Here is a 26399-nt window from a genome sequence, read left to right as displayed (position 1 = left end):
AACTGAACCGTTTGGACTTGAAGCATTTGCCATTTAATAAAGCTCAGAAGAACACACAACAAACAGCGATGGATTAATATTCATCATCTACAATCAGTTGAAACAAACCTGCAAACTATCCTAATGTTGATATATATATATATATATATATATATATATATATATATATATATATATATATATATGTGTGTGTGTGTGTGTGTGTGTGTGTGTGTGTGTGTGTGTGTGTGTGTTTTTTTTGATATATAGCATTTTTTTTTTTTTGATGTTTGTTGCAGACATTTTCTGTAGTAACTGGCAGCGTGTTAAAAGCATGACTGACCATTTCTTTAACACCATGCTACCTAAAGGAAATTCTGGCTCACAGGGAACAAGTATCACTCTTGGCACCGAGATACCTGTGTGTCCTGAGAACAAGCTGAAGTTGTTCACTTGAAGTATGCAACCTCTCAGATTGATCTCAGGACACACAGGTACCTCGGTGCCACACAAACATATTCCACCCAGCTGTGTTTATTATGGATAAGGAGCCCTGTGGCAGCTGTCAGACAGCACTGCTAACCCACTTCATTTTCCAAAACAGCATACGCTCTCTTTTTTTGCCATTTGAGAAGAGTAGGAGCAGCACGGATGGGGGAATAAATTTAACGTCTCCACAACATCTAGGCCGGCAGGAAATAAAAAAAAACCCTAGTTCCTCCCACTCAAAAGCAGCAATGCGTTCTGAAGCCGATCCCCCCTCCATCCATCTGGAGGTGTTTGTTTACCACCCTGTTTGCACAGCAAAAACAGCATAAGGAAGCAGAGCTGACAGAATCTTTCTCTCTGACGTTCCATCGCCTCATGGGAAGCTGTGCTTTCCCCGCTTTTCATAGCGCTTTCTAGTCCCAGAACAAAGGACAAGCTTTGCTTTTGTATCTAAAACTATCCAGATATCATGTGATTATTACAAGATTGCAGCTCATACATGCGTGTATCTATAAACCTGCCCCGGCTATATTATTATAGAAAACATACGCCAAGACTGAGATCAGTGATTTCTGTTTTGCTTAAAGCTGCTAGAAAAAGGACTGCAGATTTTGCTCATGTCTCTGGATGGTCAGAAGGGGGCACACTATCCCAAATGTACACAAAAAAAACCGAAAATGTCATGCAATGTGACAAAGATCGGTTTCAAAAGCAGTTCGCGGCCACACGCTGCTCTCCTAAAAGAGCACACTTAGGGTACAAATGTGAAATCAGGCACTAAAAAAGCCCATGAGCCGGACTGTGCTGCAAATGAATCTGACAGCTCCAGTTTTCCCGCTCTGATTCTTTCCTCCCCGTGTGATTAAGGATGCATGTTTATGGGGCAGAGCCCACTGATCACTGAATCTCTGTAGTGAGGTTCCACAGGATCTGTTGTATGATTCATGCTGACATACTGGGGCCTGATCTGGGCCCGACTCCAGCCTCATGGCTCCATCTGCTCGGGTTCTGAAGTAAGGATGAGTTGGAACAAAATCAATAGGCAGCCAGGATGAAGGCCAGGGTTGATGGTGAACTGGCGAAACTGGCCATGTTGGATGAGTTTGCTAGACCAGTTTATAAAGAAAACACTCAAAAAGGTTTCGTTTCAAGCATTATATGACAAAAACCTCCAAAAAATGTTTATCGCAAAGTCTTTAATTTATTATATCTGTTTCAGTGAACCAGTTAAAGATCTCTAAAACAGAACTCCTCAGGCAAAGAAAGTTTTTTTTTAATGCACACAGCTGTCAAACATAATAAACCACATTAAACAAAGCTCTTGTATCTAATTGTTATGCTAAAAACATAGATTTCTTTTGGGGCTCTTTCTGTGAATAATAAGTGCTGTTTACTTTAAAATTAGCAATATGATTTGGAGTTTAATTTTCAGATATATATTTTAAGTATAGTCCTATGTGATGTTAAATTAAAATGCCTTCAGCCAAATCACTCTGTTAATGAATTAAACATGTTGTAAATAGTTGTTTTATATTTTAGCTCCAAAAACTTAGTTTCTTTTGAAATTCAATGGTATTTTGCATTTTTTTCCAACATTTCAGCTCAAAACAAGAATAATTAGAATAATGTTTTTGCTGTTTTTTAATGAATGCCTGTTTTGTGTTCCACAGTTGTTGCACATTTAAGGTTTCAGGTACATAAACTTATCCAAACTAATCAAACTACTTCCACCAAACTTTTAAATGAACTGCATATTTTTCATGCATTCACAAAAATTAAACTGTTTAATAGCTTTTTAAGACTTCGGGGTATGTTCTTGACTTTCCCAAATTGACTTTCAAAAATAAACCTACCCTGAGAAATATTCGCTGGAGTAAATGTGTGGCAACTAGCACCGATTGACCTCTCATTTATGAATCTGTGAGTTATTCCCGTCACTCTTCTGGTTTATGCTGCCGTAGTCCTCCATAATTTTGGTCTAGACCCTAACATTAGCCACGCATAGTCACAAGTGTCCAAGTCTCATGCAAATATAGCCCCTCCGTGAGCATCATTGCATATTGCAGACAAATACTTTGCGTTCACTGCTTTTACAGAGTTTCTGAAGCAGGGCGAACCAGCGTGCCCTCATTAAAATGAATACGGCCGAAAGCCTTTTATCCTCGTGGGAAATAAACCGAGCGCGCGAGTCAAATTCACTTTGCCGCACCACCCACAGGAGGAGCGCGCGCCCAATTGAATCAACGCTCGCCGCCGCTTTTGGAAGCGACGTTCACTTGAGTCCCCGTGGGTACACCGCTCTTTTCTCTCTGCCTTACTCTATATACCCACTAGTCCACCTCTGAAAGGTACAGACCCCTAAAGAGGAGAAGAAAACGAAGGGAGGGGAAGGGAGAAACGGGAGAGACTGCAGTTGGTGCATGGCATGAAGACGCGACTGTTGGGGACCCGGCTGAGCATGGCACATTATGCCAGGATCTGAACTGAAACGGAGACCGGGTTTGGGCTCATAGATATGGGTGTTAATAATAAGAAACCCTTGAGTCTGCAGGAGTAAAGGGCTAGAAATGTGCTTGATGTCGTTCGGCGTGACGCTTTTGGATGCGCAATTCTGGATGGGATGAAACCGCGTAGCCGGGGGCCAAATCTAGGCGCTTAACGTGAGACCACCGATCTGAGCTCCCCAGAGCTGCGTTAAACCACATCTCCTGCCCCTCGACCACAGAAAGTTTCGCGATGGCTCTCGTCATGGAACCTGTTAGTAAATGGAGCCCCAGTCAAGTTGTGGATTGGATGAAGGGTACGTAATGCTTTTTTGCTCTATAAACCCGCGAAATCCTTCTAATCTAATGGCGCGCTAGTCGAGGAATCAGATGGTTCTGGTTCTAGTCGGGCATTCTTGATGTCTTTTCCCTAAGTAGTGAAGCGTACAGGTGTCTGATGTTCATAACGGCAATCAGGGTGTGAATAACCGCTGGCTGTGTTTTGAGTCCGATTCAACGTAACGACTTGAGGGAAGTCTCAAAAAGTCAGCATTCATTTACTTGTAACTATTTATAAGTTTGTGTTTGAATCGGCGTTTTCGGTATCCACAAAAGTTATTTTACAAGTTACTCGGAAAGCGCTATGTGTCCGCTGGCGAACCGAAGTCCCGTTTGCCTGAGGAGGTAACCATAGCAACAGTTCGCTGCTCGAGCGCTTTCAGTTATGGGATGGCACGACAAAACACGATTAATGTAATTATTTCATAGAATCTCATCAAGGCATCTCTTTATCATATAATTTTAACAAATGTATTGGATTGTGTTGTACGCGTTTGCGTCTTTAACATATTTGACGCTTAGCCAGGGACAGTAGTTAGAAACGTCGACAGATTCCTTTAAAAGAAATTCCTTTAAAAAGTCAACCGCACTGAAAGCTATTGATTAACACATACCAAATAACATAATTCAGATATCTACATTCGTGAAAATTTAACTTTGTTTTGGCACACGAAAAAGCTTTCGCCCCCGAATCGCTCTGCACTAGCAGTAACAGTGCTGCTGGTCACAGAACATCAAAAAACACATTTATCGTTATTAGATGGTTTTACGAGGGTCCTTAAACGTGATGTGGAAGAGCTTCCTCGTGTACAGCTGAAGAAGAGAAGCGGAATCTTTGATGCGCGGAGGCGGAGGGGGCAATTACGCACCTTTTCTCTGCTCTCGTGGGCGTGGGCGGCGTGTCCAGATTCGTCATCACAATAACAAATCGAGCAGTGAGTTATCGAGGTTGTATGACAGGATTCGAGCGCGTCCCAGTGGGATAATGATTCACAGATCTGTGATATAAGGCTTGTTATCTGATAACAGACATAAAATTGTGCTTCATATCGTGTCTTCGAGCGGATGCGCAGCGGCGAAGTCGAAATATGCGAGAGTTGCGTTAGGCTTGCTGCATTTGCAAATAATGAAGGTTATGAAGGCAACGTATTGTGCAATTTTATTAGTTTTTTTTTTTTTTGCACTGGTTCACTGGAAACCTCGGATGAACTAGGCCTGCTATAGACTTCAGGGAGTAACATCTACCTGTGCTAACGCAGAGTTTGATTCTCAATTGAATTAAATTGGTCCCTCAATTCTGAATATGTGGTCAAAGCCTCTCATTATATGATGGACTTTTGCATGTGCATGTGTACTAGAATTATGCAGTGTTTGTGTCTTGTCATTCGTGCGTCAATGTGAGCATCTGTGAGGAACAGCTGAGAGACTAACCATCAGAGCAGGACTGTAAAGAAGGGATATTTGCCCTTGTTTTGGATTCAAATGGTTGTGTATACCACATTAAGGGACTGCAATTCCATTTATTGTTGCGCTCTCTATCAATTTATCTCATCACTCATCTGTTCAGACTTGTGCTTATTAGCTATAATATCTACCTAGACCCATTAGTGGCTTGATTCTGACCCTCGCTTACTGTCCCAATTACAAGCACATAACCTGCAAAAGATAGAGCTGCGGTATTTTACCTGCTTGTGAAGAGCAGATTAATTTAATAGCGCAGCTAATGCAGCTTACAGAGAGACAGGATGTAGCTGAATCAGTCTGGTTCAGGCTGAATTGAAGTGGAGGCTTACGTGTGTGTGTGTTGGAGGGGTACATATGTACATGAGCTTTAGGTCAAACTGCATCTGTGACTTATAGCAAATCTATTTTTCAGATTGTGACTCAGAGAGTCAGTCAGTGTTTTGATCGATGCCTGTACATGCTGCGCACGCCCCCAGGCATACACATTACACTCAGAACACCCCCTCTATGGCCCTCTCTAAATGCCATTATTAAAGTCTCCCTAATGCTGGAATGGTGTATTGGTGCTGCCCGGAGTGGCACAAACTCATTTACTTCAGAATCAGCACAGCATTTGGAAGAGGCCGCTGAACGGTGGGAGGAACATCTCAGTAGCTTTGTCTGTTTGAGATGACATTTTAAAGTGGTCGTGTGGACATGAGACCAATTTTGTGCATGTTGTGGAAAGAGCCAGAAATGATGTCCAGCGCTTGAAAGCAAAAATCAGACTTTAGGCCAGTTCGCACCAAGAACGATAACTAGAAAATAGGGCTGTCAAATGATTAATCGCGATTAAACATTTGTGTTTAAATGTGTGAGTACTGTGTACATTTATTATGCATAAATAAATACACAATTGCCTGTATATTTTTTTTGTGTAGGCCTATATAATATATGCGTGTGTGCTGTATATTTGTTATGTATAAAGGCATACACATACAGTATATATTTAGAAAATATTTACATGTATATAACTACATTAATATAATTTATATTATATATAAATTAGTGTTGTGAAACGATTAATCATGATTATTCACATCCAAAACAAAGGTTTTTCTTTGCATAATATATGTATGTGTGCAGTGTTATTTATTATGTTTTATAAACACATACGCATTCAGTATATATTTTGAAAGTGTTTGCATGTATATATTAACATTCATATATTTTGTATTATATATTAATATATTTATTGCAAAATCATAATATATATTTCTTATGTATATACATGTATGCGTTTGTATTTATATATACATAATGAATGAGCTATTAATGAACAACATGTAGGTGAGTAAATGATGACAGAACATATTTCGGACATATAGTATGGATTTTGTTTGAAGTGCATAGCTTGCTGAGAATGGAGTGGCATTGTATTTGATTAGCCTGTGGAAGCTGTCTGGGGTCATTGGGATCAGACTGTGATTAATATGCATTTAATAAGAGGCGTGAAGCCGAAAGAACAGAGACTGAGAAGGGTCGTGAATATGAAGATGCAAGTGAGGTGTTCTGCCAGGACCGATTTTTGTTAAACGAAGGATTCCTTGACTTGCATTTGTAATGCTTTTTAATGAATGTATTACTTTTCTATGTTTAATTGCTGTTGTGTTTCAGAGCCATGCTGGGCCTTTTAATAAACAGTGGTTAGGAAAGATGAGGCTGAGGATACAGCAGGACATTTAATGGCACATCAGCCTGCACCCTGGAGACTTACAAGATTTAACAGAATGATTTGCTCTGTTCTGAAATAGCTTGGCCTCAGTGTCTCGGTTAAAAGGTTGCTATCGGCAGATGTCACAAACCAATAAATGACAACGTGTTTGCTTTGGTGTATGTCTGTTTGCAAGAGCCGTGCAGTTTGGTCAAAAAAGGTCTCAAATGTTACGTTTGCTGTTTAAACAGCAATAGAGTAAACCTTTGACTTACATTGCAGATTCTTAGGTAATCAAAATCAACATTATTCATCACACCAATGCTGCTTTGACTAGAAAGGTGAGACAGAGAGATGATTTATTTGTTGAGCTGATTGAATATTTGTTCAAATGGAAAAAAGGGAAAAAGATAAGCTTTTAATGTATATAACAAATATGGATAATATTCTTTCATTTTATTTCATTTTAACTGTATAGGTATTTGAATATTCTGCTGAAATTCAGTAGTATTGAAGTATTGAATGTTTAAGTCTCATGTTCTGCTGATGTTTTGCTCTCAGTGAAAACCTGAAGCACTTATTTTGACATAATATCGCAATTTGCATAGAACAACTTAGAATTGCTTAACCTAATTTGTAATTGTTATAATGATGTCAGATTTTAGTTTTTGGAAACACGACCTTTTAGGTTCAGTCAAGGCATCTCCTTGGAAATAATTGAGCCAGCTGTGGCCTTCATGTCCTCACTTTTTAAGGATCGAACACCTATTTTATTTTATTTTTTTACAGTGTTTGGAATGCCACAGCTGGAAACACAGCTTTAGGGTGTCTGTGGGTGTGTATGACTGCTCCTTCCTCTTGATTAGCTTTCTGACCGCGGGGCTTTAGATCTAATCAAGTTCTGTCACATCACTGCAGCCTCACAAACTCTGATAGACAGCAAGTCTGCTCTCACCGTCTCTCTATCTTACTTTGTTTCTCCTTTTCTTGCTCTTTCCCATAAGTGCTATGTATAATCATCTCCTGCGGCTACCAGTGTGCGTCACTTTCCATGAATACAGTATGCTTATTTAGTAAAAGCATCAGAGACACAATTCCCATTTTTTTTTAAGAAGTATTAGAAATGTTATGTAACAAAATGAACCTAACATGAAGCAATGAGCAAAATGTTGGTGTTGACTGTATTCATCAAGCTCAACTGCTAAATCCTGTTATCTAAATTATTGTTTGGAAAAAAAACTTTTTTTTTTCAGGGCCTATTTGTGGAAAGTGCCATGTATCTGCTATGCTGGCCAACGCATTCCAGAGAACAGAGAAGTAAACATCTCAGCCTCTGATTGAAGGCCCGCCTCTGATGCCAATGCCTCCATCTCTGTAAAGATTAGGGTGGAGCTCTTTGGCTAAACTAGAACCAGCATCTGAGGTTTCCCAGTTAGACTGTGGTCCTGGTCTTGCTGTGCTTTTGTGGCTCGTGGTTTTACTGGGAGGCAGCAGGGCTTCAGATAGAGTCATTGAGGGAGAGTTCAATATAACCGACCGATGCTGGGAGCTGTGCACTAGAGCCTATAAATCTGCTGACGGACCACTCAAGACCTGAATCAGTACCTACTGAGATATTTTGGTATCAAAATCAATTCAGCTGAGAATTGTGCACCACACAGATGCAGTGATGAATAGATAAAACGTCTGAGTCAGAGCTCTTTTATAGTTCATTAGACTCTGTTGTGCACATTTAAAAATATCAACTTCATCTCCGATTTTGGCCAAATTCCTTTTTATTAACAAAGATTGAATATTTCTGTAATATTTTAACATGTTATATATATGCAGTTTATTATGAATGAATTTGTTATTTTATTAAAAAGACAATTAAATGAAGCAGGTGTCAAAATTTTTTGCATCATTAAATCTTGGACATTTCTTTAACATGTTTAAAAATGAAATAAAATAATTAGCAGCTTTGTTTCAGGTTTTCCCTCAAATTCTGTTGGAAAAACAAAACTCAGATATTTATTAATTTATCAAATAATAATTATCATTATTTAATAAAAAAGTGAATATTTCACATTTACTGTATAGCAAAGTTATGGATGGAGAAGGTGAATACAGCAGTATATCATACCTGTCTTTGGGAAGCAATTGAGATATTAGAGACAGCCTTTGTGTTTTCGTCCCCTTTAGCTGCTACATGCACATAGATCTAACGATTATATATAATTCAGAACGCTTCAAGAGTTTCAGCTCATTCGCTTTGAACAAAAAAACCTGAACACATTTTCCTTCCCAGCATTCTTCGCTTAAACTTTTTCTTTTTCACCAATGGAGCAGAAGAAGAATCGCAGCTTCAGCTGAAATATCTTGACAGAAAGATGAAAGACCACGTAACGGCACGTCTCTCTCTCTCTCTCTTTCCCCCCGCTCCACACCATCATAATTGATTGTCATGTACGAAGGTGCATTAGCCGCTTTTTAGGACGTTTGTCTGAAATGAAACACTTTCGATTTGTGGCGTTCAGCTCACAGTGGTTTGGTGCTGATGGTTTTTGAGGATAAAAGTGAGTGTAAAATGTACGGCACGCACTTATGGAGGTCATCGGACCATATGTATTCACACACACAACTAAGGCATTTTAGGGATTCCAGGCCTGTCTTCAGGGTGTGTCTTAAGGGAACATATGAATATTGTATTTCATGTGACATGTCGCGGAGCTGGGGAGGATTGACTGCGTGTGTATGTGACAGAAATACAGAACTGGTAGAGAGCGAGAGGAAGAAAGCGAGGTTAAAGACCTTTGAATAATAATACACACACACACACACTCACGCAGAGCTGTAGCGCTGCGTCCTGGGCTGCAGCTTCGAGGGGCGGGTGTGTGGGTGTGTGGCTTGGCTCGGGGCGACTCTTCCCTCCTGTGAAAAAGTGTAAAAGTGTGTTTGTGTGCTGTCAGTGGGTGTAAAGGGTGTGAGTCATCTCTGAATCACTTTATAGAACTGAAGAACCGCAGTATAGAGAGAAATATTCAGCAAAACACTCCGATACAGTATGTACCCGGTAAGAGACTGTACACGCCGCGCTGTTTCCCGTCTGTCAGAGCTCACATTTGTCCTGGACGGTGATCTGAAGATCGTCTAAGGAATGAAACCACAACAACTCTTCAGAGGCTGTTAGCAAAAGCAGGCCAAAGCTGCAGCGTTTTACAGATGGGAGGAAAACGGTGGCACTCGCTATCCTCTTGAACAATCGTTTCATGTCTGCAGGGAGGAGAGCATCTGTTAGGAGACAAACTGGGTGGGGAACACCTGGGCTCCTCAGCTGATGCTCTGGATTCAGATCGTTACTCAAAAGTCAGTACCTGAGAGAGATCAGAAACAGGCTTTTAGGCGGTTGATGTGAAAATGGGATTCGTGAGGAGGTGTTGCTGCTCTACATCCATTAAAAAAAGGGGCTTCAGAGTTTGTCTGAGATGTTGTTGAGTCTGTGATGCTCCGAGTCAGATGTGTTGTCGTACTCGTAGGAAAGAAAAGTGGCATATGCAATTTTAATATATTCCAAGTGCAAAATGGAACTTTTGCCTTCATAGATTTTCTTATGAAGAAAAGGCCACAGCGATTTTGCATGTGCACTCTAAAATCTTACATGATCATGGACGATTTTTTTGTAAAACATTTAAAATGATTGAGTTAAAAGAAAGCTTTGAATTGAGTTAGGCTAAGTATACCTTATGAATTGAATAAAAGAAAGTAAAAAAAATCTTAAGGTATATATTTGGTAGTGCTTGGCAAACAAATGGTAATACAACTTAAACATTCATAAATCTCCTGCAAAAACACACAAAACAACGTTTTGTTGAACATTTAGGGAATGAGGAATAATTGTAGTTTTAATCAGGATAATTTCCCCATTCCCCATTAATAATATAGTAAATAATACAACTTTTTTTTTTTACATTTATTTTTGTAATTAAATCAAATAATCACTTGATTGATTTACAAATGTATTGTAACTATTCTTAGAGTAGTGTTTTTCTGTATTTTCAATCATCTTTATAAACTTACAGAAGCTGTCGAACTGCACAAAGAAGATAAAATCAGAAGAGAGATTTAAACATTTTCTCAAATATTTGTTGTTAAATTCAGAAAGAGTTTTAGAGGAGATCTCAGGAGTGTCAACTTTGATTTGTGATTTCAGATGTGAAATCAGATTTGGATTATGGAATCAAAAACATCTCAGTATGCTCTTATATATACGGTAGCGTATGTTAAAGAGTTTGGGGAATTTAGCTGTTGAAAAGTGCCTATAACATTTTAACTCATTAACAAAATGACTTTGCTGTAAGAAATGAGAAACCTAATTAAGATCTAATTTAAGTCTCTTGAAAAAGTCCTTGTATGGTTACCATAAGTATATTATTTCCCATGCATTAAAACTTACACTCCTCCTTCAATTTCCATTGCAAGGAAAATGAAGGGATACGTGGAAAGTGAGATTGGAAATGATTCAAACTCAGGTTGCCTGTGTGCATCTTATGTCGAAGCATATGCACGCTTTTTCTCTCAGACAAGTGCTAATTTGAAGAACCTATAATGTGGCCTCAAGAATGTCATATAACCTCAAGAACATAAAGAAGCAGTTATATTTTGTTCACAGCCACAGAGAAGAAACCAGTCTGGAATAGTGTGTTTGTTTTGTTGTGAAAGACTGTATTTATGAACATTCAGTGTTGGTCCAAGAACCTTCAGCCCTTCAGCTCTCCTACTCCAGCAGAGGTTTGAGGCCCAGCTCTGCACAGCTGGACGGCTCATTTTGAGAGAGGGTTTGTTTAAATGATGAATTTCTCATCTCCAGAAAGTCCCCTATGTCTTTGAGATTAAGTGATGGCAGAGGAAGGACGATTCAGTGATGGACACGCACTCACACACACACAAACACACACACACACCCGTGCGCACACACACACGCACACGCACTCACATGCACACGCACACACACACACACACACATACACACACACACACACTTTTAGAGCCTCATCGCAGGTGGTGTCATGACAGAACGGCAAAAAACCCGTGTAGGAGTTCACAGCTGATTCATGGGTATTCTTATCCCATCCTTAAGCAATCTGTGTTCATGTTTCTTGTAAGGGATGTTACACCTTTTTCAACCGTAACTAGGTCTAACTGCAAGAATTAGTACTTTATTCTGATTTATTGCATATATCCAATTTTCTTTATATCTAATTCACATTATTCAGTTTGGCCAGTATCAGATTTGAGTGTGAACTGGTTTCAGTCCTGAACTGCTGAAGACTAAAAATATGCAAAAGTGGCAAGTAAGCAAGCTGTCATACATGGAGGCCAGTAAAGTCAGTGTTTACTTTTCATTTATATGTTGTGGAAGGCTGCAATTTCATGGGCAGGTACTAAAGAAGACAAGGACGAGGAGGAAGAGAGAAAAGTTATATATTTAAAAATATATATTTCCCCCTCAATATTTGCTTGTATGGCAAAGCTAAATATCAGCAGCAATTACTAAATTTTTCAGAAATAACATAAAAAGAAAACAATAAACATTTCTTAATACTAACACTGAAAACAGCTGTTAATAAATAACAACTGCTTAATATATTGGTGGATTTTTTAGGATTTGCTGATGAACAGAAAGCTGAAATGAACAGTATTTGTTTGAAAAGATTCCAAAATGTCTATCCAACCTCTTCAAATGGCATCTGTATGATTATCTTCTCTTCTTTCTAAATTTGCATGCAGCTACAGTTGCAAAATGTTTTAGCTTGAGATTAGTCAGACTACTTCAAATGATACATAGCTATCTGGTAGCTTTGAAATCAACAGTTTGGAAGTAGTTACAGCATCACCGCTATCTGTGTACCATTAAATTGCACAAATCCCCACAGTAGGCTTAAAACAAACCAGGGAAACACTGTGAGTTTCCCATAAGCCCTTGAGCACTTTGTGGCCTTGAACGGTTGTCACGACAACCCTTTCAGTGGTCACCAAGTCTGCATAATGCACAGCTCGGCTGCCAGAAATGAGGTGAAGAATGAAGATGAATAGAATATAGAAGGAAGAGCATGACTAAATGACATTACTTAGACTGCGTCTGGGAGAGTTGGGAGGGTTTCTGAATATCAGTAACTCTAGAGCTTTTTACCAGATCGGTTTATCTATCATTCAATGACGGGAAGCCGGGGAGGTGTTTAATATGTGTCATATTTTAAGTGCTCAGGCTAAGCTTTTTTCTTTATATCCTTTTGGCCCATTTTCCAGCGTTTTCTCTCTCTCCCTGCATTTTTACTGTGCTACCTGTCAGAGGAGCAGGCTGTGTGCAATGAATAATGCACTGTAACAGAGCGAGGCTATTCTAATACCCCTGTATGACTGAGGGGTTGCAGAGACACCGAGACAGGGGGTCTGTTTAGGACAGAATATATGATCTGTAAATAATACCTCAGATTCGTTAATAAATCCACTACAGTGATAAATTAATCGCAAGCTGCTTGAGTGTAAGCAGGGGGCACCTTTGCTGTCTGATAACAGTGTGTCTTCACTGCTGCTCTGCGCATCTGCTTATTTAGGTGTGCATTTCTTATCTTTTTCACTTTTCTTCCACGTACAATTGAATGGATATATATTGATTTTTTTCAAAATAATTTAGGCTAATTCGATAGTAATACAGTAATATAACAATATGATTTAAAAAAAAATGTTTTTATTATTGTGCACGAATGTTTGTATTCTGTTCTTATGGGTTTTCTGTTCATCAGAAATTCATGGTCATGGTTTCCATCATATTCAAAATTAAAAATTGGAAGAAATCAGCAGCAAATCAGCATAATGAAATAATATCGGAAGGATCATTTGACACTGAAGACTGGAGCAAGGATGCTGTAAATTATCAAAGAAATGCAGCCTTGTTGAGCATAAGAGACTTCTTTCAGAAAATGTAAAATGTAACCATGGTCAATCTCAACAAAGGGCTATTATATATAATAATTTGGGCTATTAGCCTATAATGTCACTATATTATATTAATATTAATATTGAGTATCAGACAAAATCTCTGTATTGGTAAACGGCCATCACTCGAATTCATGATGGGGCCTGAAAAAGAGTATTTATTCTCGTCACAGGTATATTCCTAAGATGACTTCGCATTCTCTCAGCCTTAATTACATCCTTTTCTTTCTAAATCACTTTATCCTGTTGCCCACACATCATTATTAACAACATTAACTAACAGATAATTGTTCACTGCACCTGTCTGGTGCTGTATGTGAATCAGAGTCACGGCATCAGCAGAAGTTAGTCATCTCGTTCGCTTCAAGATTCTCATCCTCGGCTGTCCCTTCCAGGTTAAATTCAGACCTCAGATCACCAACTAATTATCAAGCAAGTGAAGCAGTCGCTCATTAACGAGTCCGATACTGTTTATGAACGTTATTCTTGCCGTCTTGGCCAATGAGTTTCGGTGTGTTAATGAGCTGGATGATGATTTCATTATTAAAGGGCAGCTAGTGAGATTAAAAAGGGTTCCTGCGACCTTCCTTCTTCCATAAACACATGCACATGCTGTTAGCAAAATATGTAAATCCTGCAGTTATGCACGTTGTGTCGAACAGCAGCTGCTGCGAGACGTGCCGTTGGGCGACAGAATGCCCAAGACTGACAAATGCAGTACAACAAGTGTGTGGCATTATGGAGAGTGTGTGTGTCGTCACCTGTTTGATAGTGACAGTTGTGAGTGGTGGTGTTTTCGAAACTTTCCAGATCGCTCATTCTTTATTAGTCTATTTCTCTGTATTTATAGCCTTCGTAGCAGCATCTATCCTGTACAGCTGACGGTAGCTTTATTATTTTGATTTACGTGCGTATCCTATCGGTTTTCAGAGGCATTACTGTAGACGGTGGAGCAATCATTTCTGATTTGATTTAGGACGGTTTTTATTCTGGACACAGGGCTTTCTAGACCGATATAGATCTCAAAATGGCTGAAGTTATGGTTTAATTTAAACAAACTGTTTCTGTCCATCACAAATTCTATTTACATGCAGTTTTTCGGAGCGGTTATGTTTCCTTTCCATCAAATGTGCTTCTCGCTCAAACATAGGAAGGTTGTGATGTGGCTTAGCTGTCATTTACTGTCAGTTTGATGGATATTCGACACAGTTAGGGTGGAATACAGGGTGTCAGTCATCATGTGTAAGTGTGGCATCCATTGCATTTCTTAGTTGTCACTGATTTTGGGGTAAACATAGTCTGAAGCAGATGCATTTAATAATATTTTGTGCTGAACAGATATTTGGCATGGACAAACCTGATGAGGTTATAATTTATTATCAAACACTACTGCTTTAAAGGAAAAGTTCACACAGAAATAAACATTAGCTGAAAATATACTGACCCTCAGGAATGTAATATTGCATAACTTGCTCACCAGTTAATAGATAATTCACAATAACTCAAGTCTGTCAACTAACATATTGTGAAAAGTAAAAAGCTGCATGCTTGTAAGAAACAAAATCATCGTTAAGACATTGTTTTAATAAAATAAATGTTTTTTGGAAATACACATGAAATGACGTAGTATACTACTAAGAATTTCAGAATATTCTCTTTTTTCCATTTAGCAAAAACATTAATGAAACAACACCTCAGATTTACAGTTATCATTAAGTTGTTTTTAGCTAAAATAGTAGTCCTCTATCCATAATATTGCTTAAAAAAAGTCTCCTCTGAATCAGCAGAGAAAAACAGAAAGAGTTGTGCTAGTGATGCAATGCAAAATTTCTCCAAATATGGTTTGTAGAAGACACCAAATAACCTACTGTAGATCTTGGATGGCCTGAGGGTGATTACATTTTTAGCAAATTTTCATTTTGGGGTGAACTATTCCTGTTCTGAAATCCATTATACCAAAGTGGATATAATTCTTAGTTTGCGCAGTATGAGATCCATGTATTGTAGCAGGTTTATGTTTGTAAATATACAAATATGCGCTGTATAATATTTATTAGACGATGCAGAAGTCTTAATTACTCTGTTATTGCCTAAACCATTAAAAGTGGTCAAGTGAAAGGTTTTTGAAATTAATTAACAGAAAGTACATAAATATTTATTTCAGAAACCTTGCACTTGTCCACTTATCCAATTGATGAGCAATTATTAAATGTTCAGCAGCATCTGCATGACTCATGGGCTCTCTAACAGAAACCAGGTCAATGCTTAATTTACCAGTATCTTCACGCAAGGGAGTGTGGGTATTATTAGATACTTTTATTATTACTTTTGTGATATATTATCGTCTTTTACATCCTAAACTCATCTCTAAATGTTCCAATATAGTAATTATGCACATCTTTCCCTACTATCCCCTGCCATTTGGGCACTTTAACCATGAATCCCAGATACTTTGGGATGTTATAATTTTGCAGATGAAAATTAGAAATAAGCCTAGATTGCTGATATTTTCTTGATGTTTTTACAGGCCTGGATGACTGCTTGCAGCAGTATATAAAGAACTTTGAACGGGAGAAGGTAGGAGGTGACCAGCTGCTGAGGATCACCCATCAGGAGCTGGAGGATCTGGGGGTATCCCGCATCGGACATCAGGAGCTGATCCTGGAAGCTGTGGACCTGCTGTGCGCTCTGGTGAGAGTCTTCACGCTCATTTATGCGCTTGATCCTTCATCTGCTGTTCAACACCCCGTCAGCTGGCGGCCACCGAGTCCCCTACTACACCATGTTCACAGAGATTCATTCTGAAAAGATTACAGTTGTTGAAATTGAAAATGACTCTATTTACTTTTTTAATAACTTAGACATGTCTTATTTCACACAATATAGCAGGAGAAAAAGTAAAAAAAATGCAATAATTGAAAATTATTTCATAATAATAATAAAAGTTTACATTAAATTTCAAAAACTAATAATACAACTAGACAATGACTCACGGTACTTAATCAATTTACATTAAAAGACAAACCTTTTAATAATAATAATAATAATAATAATAATAATAATAAATAAAAGTATAAATAATAATAATAAAAATATTAAACATTTAAATAATATGAATAATAATATAAACTAATAAAACAGCAAAAAAATATTTCTTATTTCACATAATATATTAGAAGAAAAAAATACTTAGTTAAAAAACTAAATAAATATATACAAATATAAATATATAAATAATTTAATGAACTAATTAATAAATAAATATGTATATATTTATTTCTGAATTTATTATTATTTATTATTTTTAAATGTAAGGTTTTATATATTTTTTCTTTTCTTCTGATATATATTACCTGAAATAAGAAATAGGTAACTTTTTACCTTATTATATTTCATATTTTTCATATTATTTGAATTTTTATAATATTGTTATTAATTATATATTAATATATGAATAAATTGTTAAATACAGAATGAAATAATTGAATAAAAATAAATATTTATTATTTCATTATGTATTTCACCTCCATATATATCAGATAAAATAGTAAATAACTAATAACCTAAAAATAGAAATAATAATATAAAACATTCAAATAATATTAAATATTTAATATAGTAAAAAGTTATCTATTTCTTATTCCAGGTATTATATCAGAAGATTAAAAAAATAACTTAAATGTAAAAATAATATGAAAACATTTAAAAATCAAAATACAAGACAAAAAGAGAATCAAATAAAACATGTAAAATTTAAAAATCAATAACTAAAAATTAACAATTATAATTTAATATTTAAAATAATATGAATAAGTATGTGTGAAAAAACATGAATAAATCAATCATAAATCAACTGATAATATTGTAGCCTCTTTTTCAAAATCCAGTCCAGTTAATATTCAGTTTTCACTTTACAGAGGTTGCAAATGTCATTTCATGTTCTCTTAAAAGTCAGCCTCAATTTTGTAAGATAATAATATTGCTCTCCTGAGAAAGATTTCCTCAGATTTGTTCTCAAAATGCCACTCAGTCAGTATTTAAATGTGGCTTTTTGCTGGGTGGGTTTGTTCCCGTGGCCTTAATCTGTATCTGCTCTGTGTGCGTGTGTGTGTGTGTGTGTGTGTGTGTGTCTTGACTAATTTTTATTGCCGTGTGACGTTCCACCGCTTGAAAATGATTTTCAAAAAAGGTACCAAGAGTACAGACAGTGTGGGAGATGGGAAAAGGATTTAAGCTGAAATTTGCTCTGCACCGCTTGAGCCTTTTACATTATCTAGCATTTAATAACTAGCTTTCCATCTAATTCTCTCTCTCTCTCTCTTCCTCTTCCTCTCTGTCGAATCTCTCAGTTGAGGTATTAAAACAATGACTTACCAGCCCACGCTTTCAGAATGTCAGCATCATGACGGGAGGGAACAGACGACAGGAGGATGTTTATCGCATCTCACGTGTCTCTCCTCAACCTGTCCTTTTGCTCTTTTTTTCTATCTTCACTTCAGCTTGTCTTTCTAAGAGATATGTTTCTTGTTGTGTTTTCCCGAGATTGGATTTCAGTGCAGAGTTAACGTAAGGTGAACTATAATGAGTGTGAGGTTTTGTGAGGGACTGTGAACCACTGGCCTGTGCTGCTGACATTTAGGAGAGCGTTAATCATAAATAGATGACTTTGCTGCGCTCTCTAGCTGCTCTGAACGCTGATCCCAAATCAGAGCTGATGGCATTCACGTTACACAGCCCATGTGAATGTCAGCCGGTAGACACGTGCGTATGAAATTAGCCATATTGAAATCTCCGATTTAATAAAAATGGCACTTTTAAATCTAAGAAATCATTCAGTGAAAAAAATTGGGGCACAAAATAAGATATTTTGCAGAATTCTCCTGCTGCTCTTTTCTTATCTCTTAAAGGGATAATTCTGTTATCATTTAGTTTACTTCATGTCATTCCAATCCTGTATGACTTTCTTCTGCAAAAAAAACAAACAAAGCATACAGTTCTTAAAATACAAACGATAGAATTTGTATGAAAAATGTCTTCTCAGAACTCATTTGCAGCTTTTAATTTCCAATTTAAAGTCATCATCTGTTTTTGTATAGATGTGGACATTTAAATATGGCACATCAAGGGTTATCTGTTAACCTTTAAACTATTAAAATAACTGAAATAACATTAAAAATCTATATGAAAACATAAAAAAATTGCTAAAACATCTAAAAACCAAATGTACTAAAAAGTAAAATGAAACTGAAAATGTAAAAAAAAATAACAATTTAAAATATCAAATTAATACTAATATAAGACCTGTCGAGACATGATGAAGCAGTAATTTATTTTAATATTTTAATCATTATTAAAACTTTCAAGAACTATCCCCAAATATATGCATGAAAGAACAATGGCGTAATTTTTTTTTATTCACATCAAAAACTCGCTGAAATCACTGTAAACAACGAAGCATCCTGCAGCATTGTTTTGTACGCATGGCATTAATTCACTTAGGGACCATTTCCCCACAGTTAGGTGTCTTTGAATCCATCGCAGACACAAACTCACACAAATAGTGATGGAAGCCAGAGAACTGTTGAGTCTTTATTGTTTGACAGCATATTGACCTCAGAGACACAGAGCGGCCCACTCTCTCCTTTCCCGCCTCTCTAAACTCTCAAAGGCTGTCAGTCTCTCACTTATTTGTTTATCTCGCTCTTCCCCTCCATATTGCTTTATCTTTCTGTCATTGTGGTGTGTGTTATCTGCTGCATTCATGCAGAGAGCTTCTAAATAGATTAGCATGGAGGATTCTGAGCGCCGATGCCCCCCACATCGTCTGCTCCCTTCGTCTCCCTCCACTCACAAGCTGATTAATGTGTCTTTTGTGTGTCTGTGTGTGTTGTAAAAGCCGTTTTAGTGTTGCAGGTGTGTGTTTATTACCTGTACTAGTACTTTGAGAGTGAGTGTGTGTGGGATTTGTTCTTCGGACAAGATGGAGCACATTACTCTTATTGATCTCCTACTGATGTGAGAGGAGATACTGAAATTGAGGCGCACTTTACACACACACACACAGACACACGCACATGTTTTTTTTCTATCGTGGTGTGCACATTCTATTAGCTTTTATTGTTTTTTGCTGAGTTAATGACATCTTCAGCCCCTAAACAGCCCTCACAGATACCTTTCTCCATTTGTATGTTTTAAATAAGATGTTTGTGTTCTTATTAAGCCATTACCATATTGTTGTACCACAATCCTTTATAGAAAAGAAAATGAATAATTAGTGACTATTATTTAATAGATTTATGTATTTAATATATACACATACTAAAATTTATATATATATATATATATATATATATATATATATATATATATATATATATATATATATATATATATATATATATATATGTATTATACTATATTATTGTATAATACATTATTATACAATTAATAATATTATTATATAAAGAAAATAATATAATATATCAACAGATTATTATTTATTATTTATCAACAATAGCATGGGTATGTTTGTAGCAATGGACTAAAATAAATTTCAAAAAAATTATTAGGATATTACATAAAAATCATGCAAAATCATTTTGTAAATTTGCTACCATAAATATATCAAAGCGTAATTCTTGGATTGTATGTATTGCATTTTTTTTTTTTACAATACAACAAACCACACATCAATTGAAAGTAATGACAGCTTTTCAGCTTTACAGTATGAATCTCAATTTCAAAAAAATTACCCTTATGACTGGTTTTGTGGTCCCCTGATGAAAAAAAACAGCATATGTCTTCAAGTTTTGAAGCTGGGGTGCTGGTTTTAGCTGGTTTAAGCTGGTCCTTAGACAGTCAAGTACTGGTCCTAAACTGGTCTCGAGTTTAATTTTATGCTATAATTCATGTCATGTTTTTATTTATATCAGAAATAAAATGTGCATATATAAAATTATAGAACTATTAATTATAAAGTAAAATATAGGATGTGTACAGTACGGACATTTAATGGTTGCTATGATGACTCAGGTTTACTCGTGGTCATGAGAAAAAATATTGTTATTCCCTCAACATAATATGCCGAGGCCACGAGAAAAGGAAGTTGTTGATCCTGAGACATAAGGATGTAATTACCTCGATAAAAAATGATCTTGTGGCAACAACATATTATAATTTTTCCACAAGTTAATATAACGTTCCCACAAATTAATACCTTGTGGTCAAAACATATGACAATTTTAATCGAGCATGTCCTCTCCGGGTCATTTCTGTGAGGGTTACGGTTAAAAGTCAGTGGATTGAAAAACAAATTTGTGTTTGAGCTCTTGAATGTATGTGCATAATGCCACGTTTGATCAGGCTCTGCCTCTTGATCAGTGCTCTTTATGCAGGAACAAGGTAATTTGGTTCACTGCCAAGGGCACCTGCTGCGACCTCGCTCTAACACAACACAGACATCAGCAATTTTCGATTTAAGATACGCCAAAGAGGCCTATAGAAGTAAACGTGCGTATGTAGAAACTAAAGCGTGCTTTTTGGCTTTGTTCTGACATGTTTTTTTGTCAGATTTAGATATGCAGATTTGTCTGAGCTGATTTCGTTATCTCAGCGCGGAGCGTGGAGCGTGTGTAAGCTCCTATCAGCTGGCAGCAGAGACTCTCAGTGCATTATTCATAGCCTGAACTTTATGTTCTGTCTCCACCCACTCAACGCACCTCTGCATATGAAGCACTCACTCTTTCTCTCTCTCTGCCAGGTGCTGAACATTCATTTGGGATCTCTGAGTGATCTTGAGGGTGTGTGTGAGAGAGCGAGAGAGAGAGACAGAGAGAGAGAGAGAGAGAGAGAGAGAGAGAGAGAGAGAGAGAGAGAGAGAGAGAGAGAGAGAGAGAGAGAGAGAGAGAGAGAGAGAGAGAGAGAGTCTCTGCCAGTGAGAAATGTGTTTTGTTCCTGTGTCTGTATTACTAAATTTATGCTGACTGTAATCCATCACAATTATTTTTGTTTTTATTTTTAATGTAACCGATCTGATCCTATCCGATTCATTTTATTTTTGTATTTTTTATTGTTATTTTTACTTATTTACTTTATTTTCAATTTGCATTTCTTTTATTTTATCTTATTACAATTAATGGGAACACTTTAAAATAGGTAACACCTGTTAACTATTAACTACAACTTTCCCCTCGATATATTCTTAATTTGTTGCTTATTTATGGTTAGTAAAGTTTAGGTGTTTGGTAGGATTAGGGATGTTGAATAAGGTCAATAAAGAGCAGTAAAATTTAAACTGAAAACAGAAAGAGGAGAATTGTAAATATACAATGGAGACAGAACAGCAGAGAAACAATTCTGATTGAGCCATTCCTGGAAATTGTTTGCCAAGCTCTTTTGTCACTAAAAGACTTCATTGTCTTTATCTCTGTTTGACAGAACTACGGGCTGGAGACTGAAAACCTGAAAACTCTTTCACATAAGCTCAATGCCTCTGCCAAAAACCTGCAGAACTTCATCACGGGCCGCAGACGCAGCGGCCATTATGACGGCCGGACAACCCGCAAGCTGCCCAACGATTTCCTCACATCTGTGGTGGACCTCATCGCTGCTGCTAAGAGCCTTCTGGCCTGGCTGGATAGGTTAGTCCTGCTAAGAGCTGCACACACACACCAAATCAATACACGATTTAATACATACTTAACATAAATAAGCACATATTCGATATAATTAAATTCAAATCCAACCCGCATTGATGTGTCAACGTTTTAAAGCCTTACTTGTTGGAGTATAGCCAAATTCAACGCCCTCTTGCTTAGAATTTGACTCCTCTGAAAAACAATATAGATATCAAATAAAGATTTAAAGTATGACCTTAAAGTTTAATAGTGGGCTTATTCTGAGCTCCAGAGTCTTGTGTTCATTGTTGATTATCAGATAAATGCTGTTGTGATGTGAGCGACTGAGATTTCTGGTAACTTGGTAGCGAGAGATGTACTACTAGATTAGTTAGGTTATTAAGCGATTAATCAGACGTTATTTTTAAGTAATTCAATCTTTCACCTGAATACTTCAAATGTTTGGGGTTGTGATAAAATAAATAAAAAAATTAATTCAAAATAAATTCAATTCAGCAAAGATGCATAAAATTGATCAAAAGTGACAGTAAAGACATTTTTATGTTATAATGTTATACATTTTTTCATAGCCTTAAACAAATAAACTACATATTTTTGAACAAACGTAGAACAGCTATTTATACTGTTTTCCACAAATGTATTAAGCAGCACAACTGTTTTTAGCATTCATAATAAATTAGCATATTAGAATCATTTGTGAAGGATCATGTGACACCGGAGTAATAATGCTGAAAATTCAGCTTTGCATCAGAGGAATAAATTATGAAAATGTATTAAAGTAGAAAACTATTGATTATTTTGTAGTATACATTTTTTTTTTATCAAATAAACACAGCCTTGATGAGCATAAGCAAATAATTTCAGTCTTACTGACTAAAATTGTACATTATGAAATTATGTCTGAATTTAGTCTTGGTTTTTATAGATCAGTGTAGATTAAAGATGTGTTCATGCATCAGCATCCTTTGTTGTTCCTTCTCAGGCCGTTGATTTCGGGCTTAGGTTCAGAGATGCGTCTGTGATTCCTGGATGTTCCAGGGTGTTGATCCAGGAACATTTCCTGTTTGTGTAAAATCATGTCATGCACGGTCTTCCCTTCAGTCAAGGAATGGCACTGAAAATTAGAGAGACTTTGTTTGTCAGGGTGGGCAGAAAAGACAGACTTGGGGTCCCTTGTGTGGTGTGTGTGAGGTCAGCTTTAGTCTGCTCGAATTCAATCATGTTGATTTGTGTTCCTCCCCTCAGCAATCAGGTACAAGTATGTGAAGAGGTCTTATATAACACAGATGCTTTCTCTATCTGTAACTCGGTTTCTTTCTATTTAAGGTTTGAACCACATGGCTTCTGTTCATGTACGGTTGTCTTTAGATTGTGATTTCTTTATGATGTATTGATGTGCAATGTTTCAGAGACCGTTACGTAAGGAAAGTGTGAAATTGAACATTTCTGTCCAGCAGTTTCTCCACATGGAATTTTGGTGCTTTTTTGTGAGGAAATATCTGTAAGAATTCATTTCACATACATTGATTTTCTATGTCAGTGGATCTCTAGCTTTTTGACTCAAAAGCCCCCCACTGTCCAACACAATATTTGAAGGCTGCCAATGTAATATATAATATATAATCTATTTATCTGTCTATCTATCTATCTATTGTTTGTATTAAATGAAGTTTGAGTGTCAATATAAAAACACTTTTCTATCATACATTGTAGATTATTGCAAGTTTTGATGTTTTGTCATCAAGATAATGTTGTCTAGCTGGCTACAGTAAAGGTGATTTTGTCAAATCAGCAAAAAGTATTTTATAGACTTGAAAGCATCTGTGAGAACTATTAGACATGTTTATCATCACGTTTCTTTTAAATAAAGATTTCTGTATAAATGTGTCAAATGTTAGCTGTATAAATTCCAGCTTGTTAAATTATTTGTAAATTTTGTATTTTGAAAATGTTAAAATATTTTGAATATAAATATTTACGTCATAATAAGTCATAAGTAGCATTGGTATATTTGTAGCAATAGCCAACAATACAAAGTAAGGCTTAAAATGATAGATTTTTCTTTAATGCCAAAAATCATTAGCATATTAAGTAAAGATCATGTTCTTTAAAGATATTTTGTAAATTTCCTACCATAATACACTTAAATCAAAATTTTAATGAACAATATGCACTAATAAGAACTATATTATATATAACTTCAAAGGCGATTCACAATATTTTTGTTATATATGACATATGAATTTCAATTGCTGAGATCTGGCATGGAAAAGTGTGCTAAACAAAGCTGAGAGTTCACAAATTTGCTGTGGTTGTACAGCATCATTTCTCATTTGCTAGAAATTTCTCCAGCTCTCATTGCAGATTAATCGTTTCCAGTCACTTTGTTGCAGCAAATCACTGTCAGTATTAAACACCTCATAAGACACTTAAGTCATAGACTCTAGTGCTGCAGTATTTCTACTTTTTCATCTTGAAATGAAGGTAAATCAGGCGAGTGGTTTGTGCTGAATGATCCATTTGGCACCCAGCTGCTTGATTCGGTCCAGCTCCCTCTGGTACTGAGCCTGGCTTAAAGCTCTGGACAGAGACAGCATCGCACAGTAGGGTCTTTTCCATCAGACGGCATTTGATATCCTCTCAGCTTCACCCTGCTGAGAACGCCATCTCTCTATTGCTGTGCCCGGGCACTCGCCACCCCGCTCTCTGATCCTGGAGCTGAGAGCCGTCCATATCACAGTTCACACTGGCCCGGTCTGGATTGGGATCAAGCTGAGAGGACTTATCCACATCAGCTTGCTGACTAAGGTGAACTTGTAGCCAGTCAGTGTTTGGGTTAGGGGAGTTTCAGTGTCCATAATCAGGAACGTACGCTGTAGGAACAAGGCCACCAGTTGGGAGGGGTGCCTCGTTCCCCTCGTTCATTAATGCTGGCCTAATTACGCTCCCCGGCCTCTCTTCTCTGCCAAAAGAGTCCCCAGTAGAGCTGTCGTCTCCCCTGCAGACATAGTGGAAGAACAGAAGGAACTCTGAGAGAAAGGGAGGAATGGAGTTACACTAAAACAGGTGAATGGATCTAAAGCCAAGAGACATTATGACTGACTTGAGAGTCCCGGTCCCTTAAGTGTTATTGGTTGATATCCATCCAGCCTGACACCGACTCTCCTCTGCCATTTGGCAAGTCGTTGATCATCATTTTAATGCTATCTGGCTGCTTCTGTTGGGTTTGTAGTGGGCTTTACCTCATTTTCATTCATTGTGGGTGGAGCTACTGGTGGGCGGGGCTTATTGGAATGCAAAGGAGGCAAAAAGTCTCAGTTACATTAAGAGGCAAAAGAGATCATAGTCAGAGTACAAGCCATGTTGACTGTTGATAATTCAGGCGACTAAGCATCAATGTCTTTTTTTCCCCATTTGAAATTTGTGAGAAGACTTGAATGTTCAACCTCCTGGTTTGCTGAACACACTGTGCTTATATTTTTTCTGTAAAAAAGTGATTAGGTTCTATAAATTATAATTATGTTATTATGTTATATATTATATATATATATATATATATATATATATATATATATATATATATATATATATATATATATATATATATATATATATAAAAAGATATTATTGGTATTGGCCAATAACTGTTAAACTATCAGTGGTTAGTATTAAAGTATTGAATTATTGAAGTATTGAAGTTCAAATTTCTTGAACAGTGCACCACTACTATAATAGCTGATAGCTTATTTTGTAATGGCACTAGTAACACCAAGGTTGTGGGTTTGATTGCTAGGAAGTTTGTGAACTGCATAAACTGTACCTTAAACACAATGCAAGTTTTAGATAAAAGCATCTGCCAGATGCATACATGTAAATGCCCTGACATTAATGGTGCTAATGCGTTTTCATTGATTTGTTCAGATGGGAGCTGAAAGTATTCTGATTCTCTCTCTGAGCGTAAAAGGATCTTTGAAACAAAGATAAACAGCAGCGCATAAGCAACTACAAGCATACACCAGCTCTCAGACTCTTACGCATTAATTGAAAAACTGGAGCAGAATGAGGTGAAACTTTAAAGACCTGTCCTTGTGTAGATGGTAGTGTTTTTTTTATCCAACTGACGGATTTCCTGTCAGCCTGGAGCCGTCGTGTCCAGATGGCGGCATGTGCTCAAATGCTTTAAAAAGAGCAAAGGTTGGATGTAATGAAGTCTACTCAGTCCTGGAGAGAATTGAGTGAGCTGCATAGATTTAAGCATCTCTCTGTCTACTCGGATGACTTGGTTTTGAACTTCTTGCCGCTATCTTTTCTCTCACATTTAGTCTTTTCTTTCCCTTCTGC

At 36.9% G+C, this 26399-nt stretch overlaps 1 protein-coding gene across 13 annotated transcripts in view; it reads left to right on the top strand.

Moving 5' to 3' along the window:
* Positions 1-2667: 2667 nt before the first annotated feature.
* The window catches only part of cnksr2a (connector enhancer of kinase suppressor of Ras 2a), a 75976-nt gene continuing 52244 nt past the window's right edge, over positions 2668-26399 (top strand). For 9 of the 13 annotated variants that reach the window (XM_043225986.1, XM_043225984.1, XM_043225980.1 and 6 more), the window contains exons 1-3: positions 2671-3268; positions 15950-16113; positions 21859-22061. In XM_043225986.1, the coding sequence (XP_043081921.1) occupies positions 3205-3268; positions 15950-16113; positions 21859-22061 (431 nt within the window). In that variant the 5' untranslated portion in view covers positions 2671-3204. Of the gene's footprint in view, positions 3269-15949; positions 16114-21858; positions 22062-26399 lie in introns of all 13 variants that reach the window. The other 4 variants (XM_043225979.1, XM_043225975.1, XM_043225976.1 and 1 more) reach the window with 3 other exon arrangements.

This window comes from Puntigrus tetrazona, chromosome 24 (assembly GCF_018831695.1).
Source record: "Puntigrus tetrazona isolate hp1 chromosome 24, ASM1883169v1, whole genome shotgun sequence".
NCBI lineage: Eukaryota > Metazoa > Chordata > Actinopteri > Cypriniformes > Cyprinidae > Puntigrus > Puntigrus tetrazona.
The sequence above is the reverse complement of the archived record's forward strand: the minus strand, read 5'-3'. Positions and strand labels throughout refer to the sequence as shown.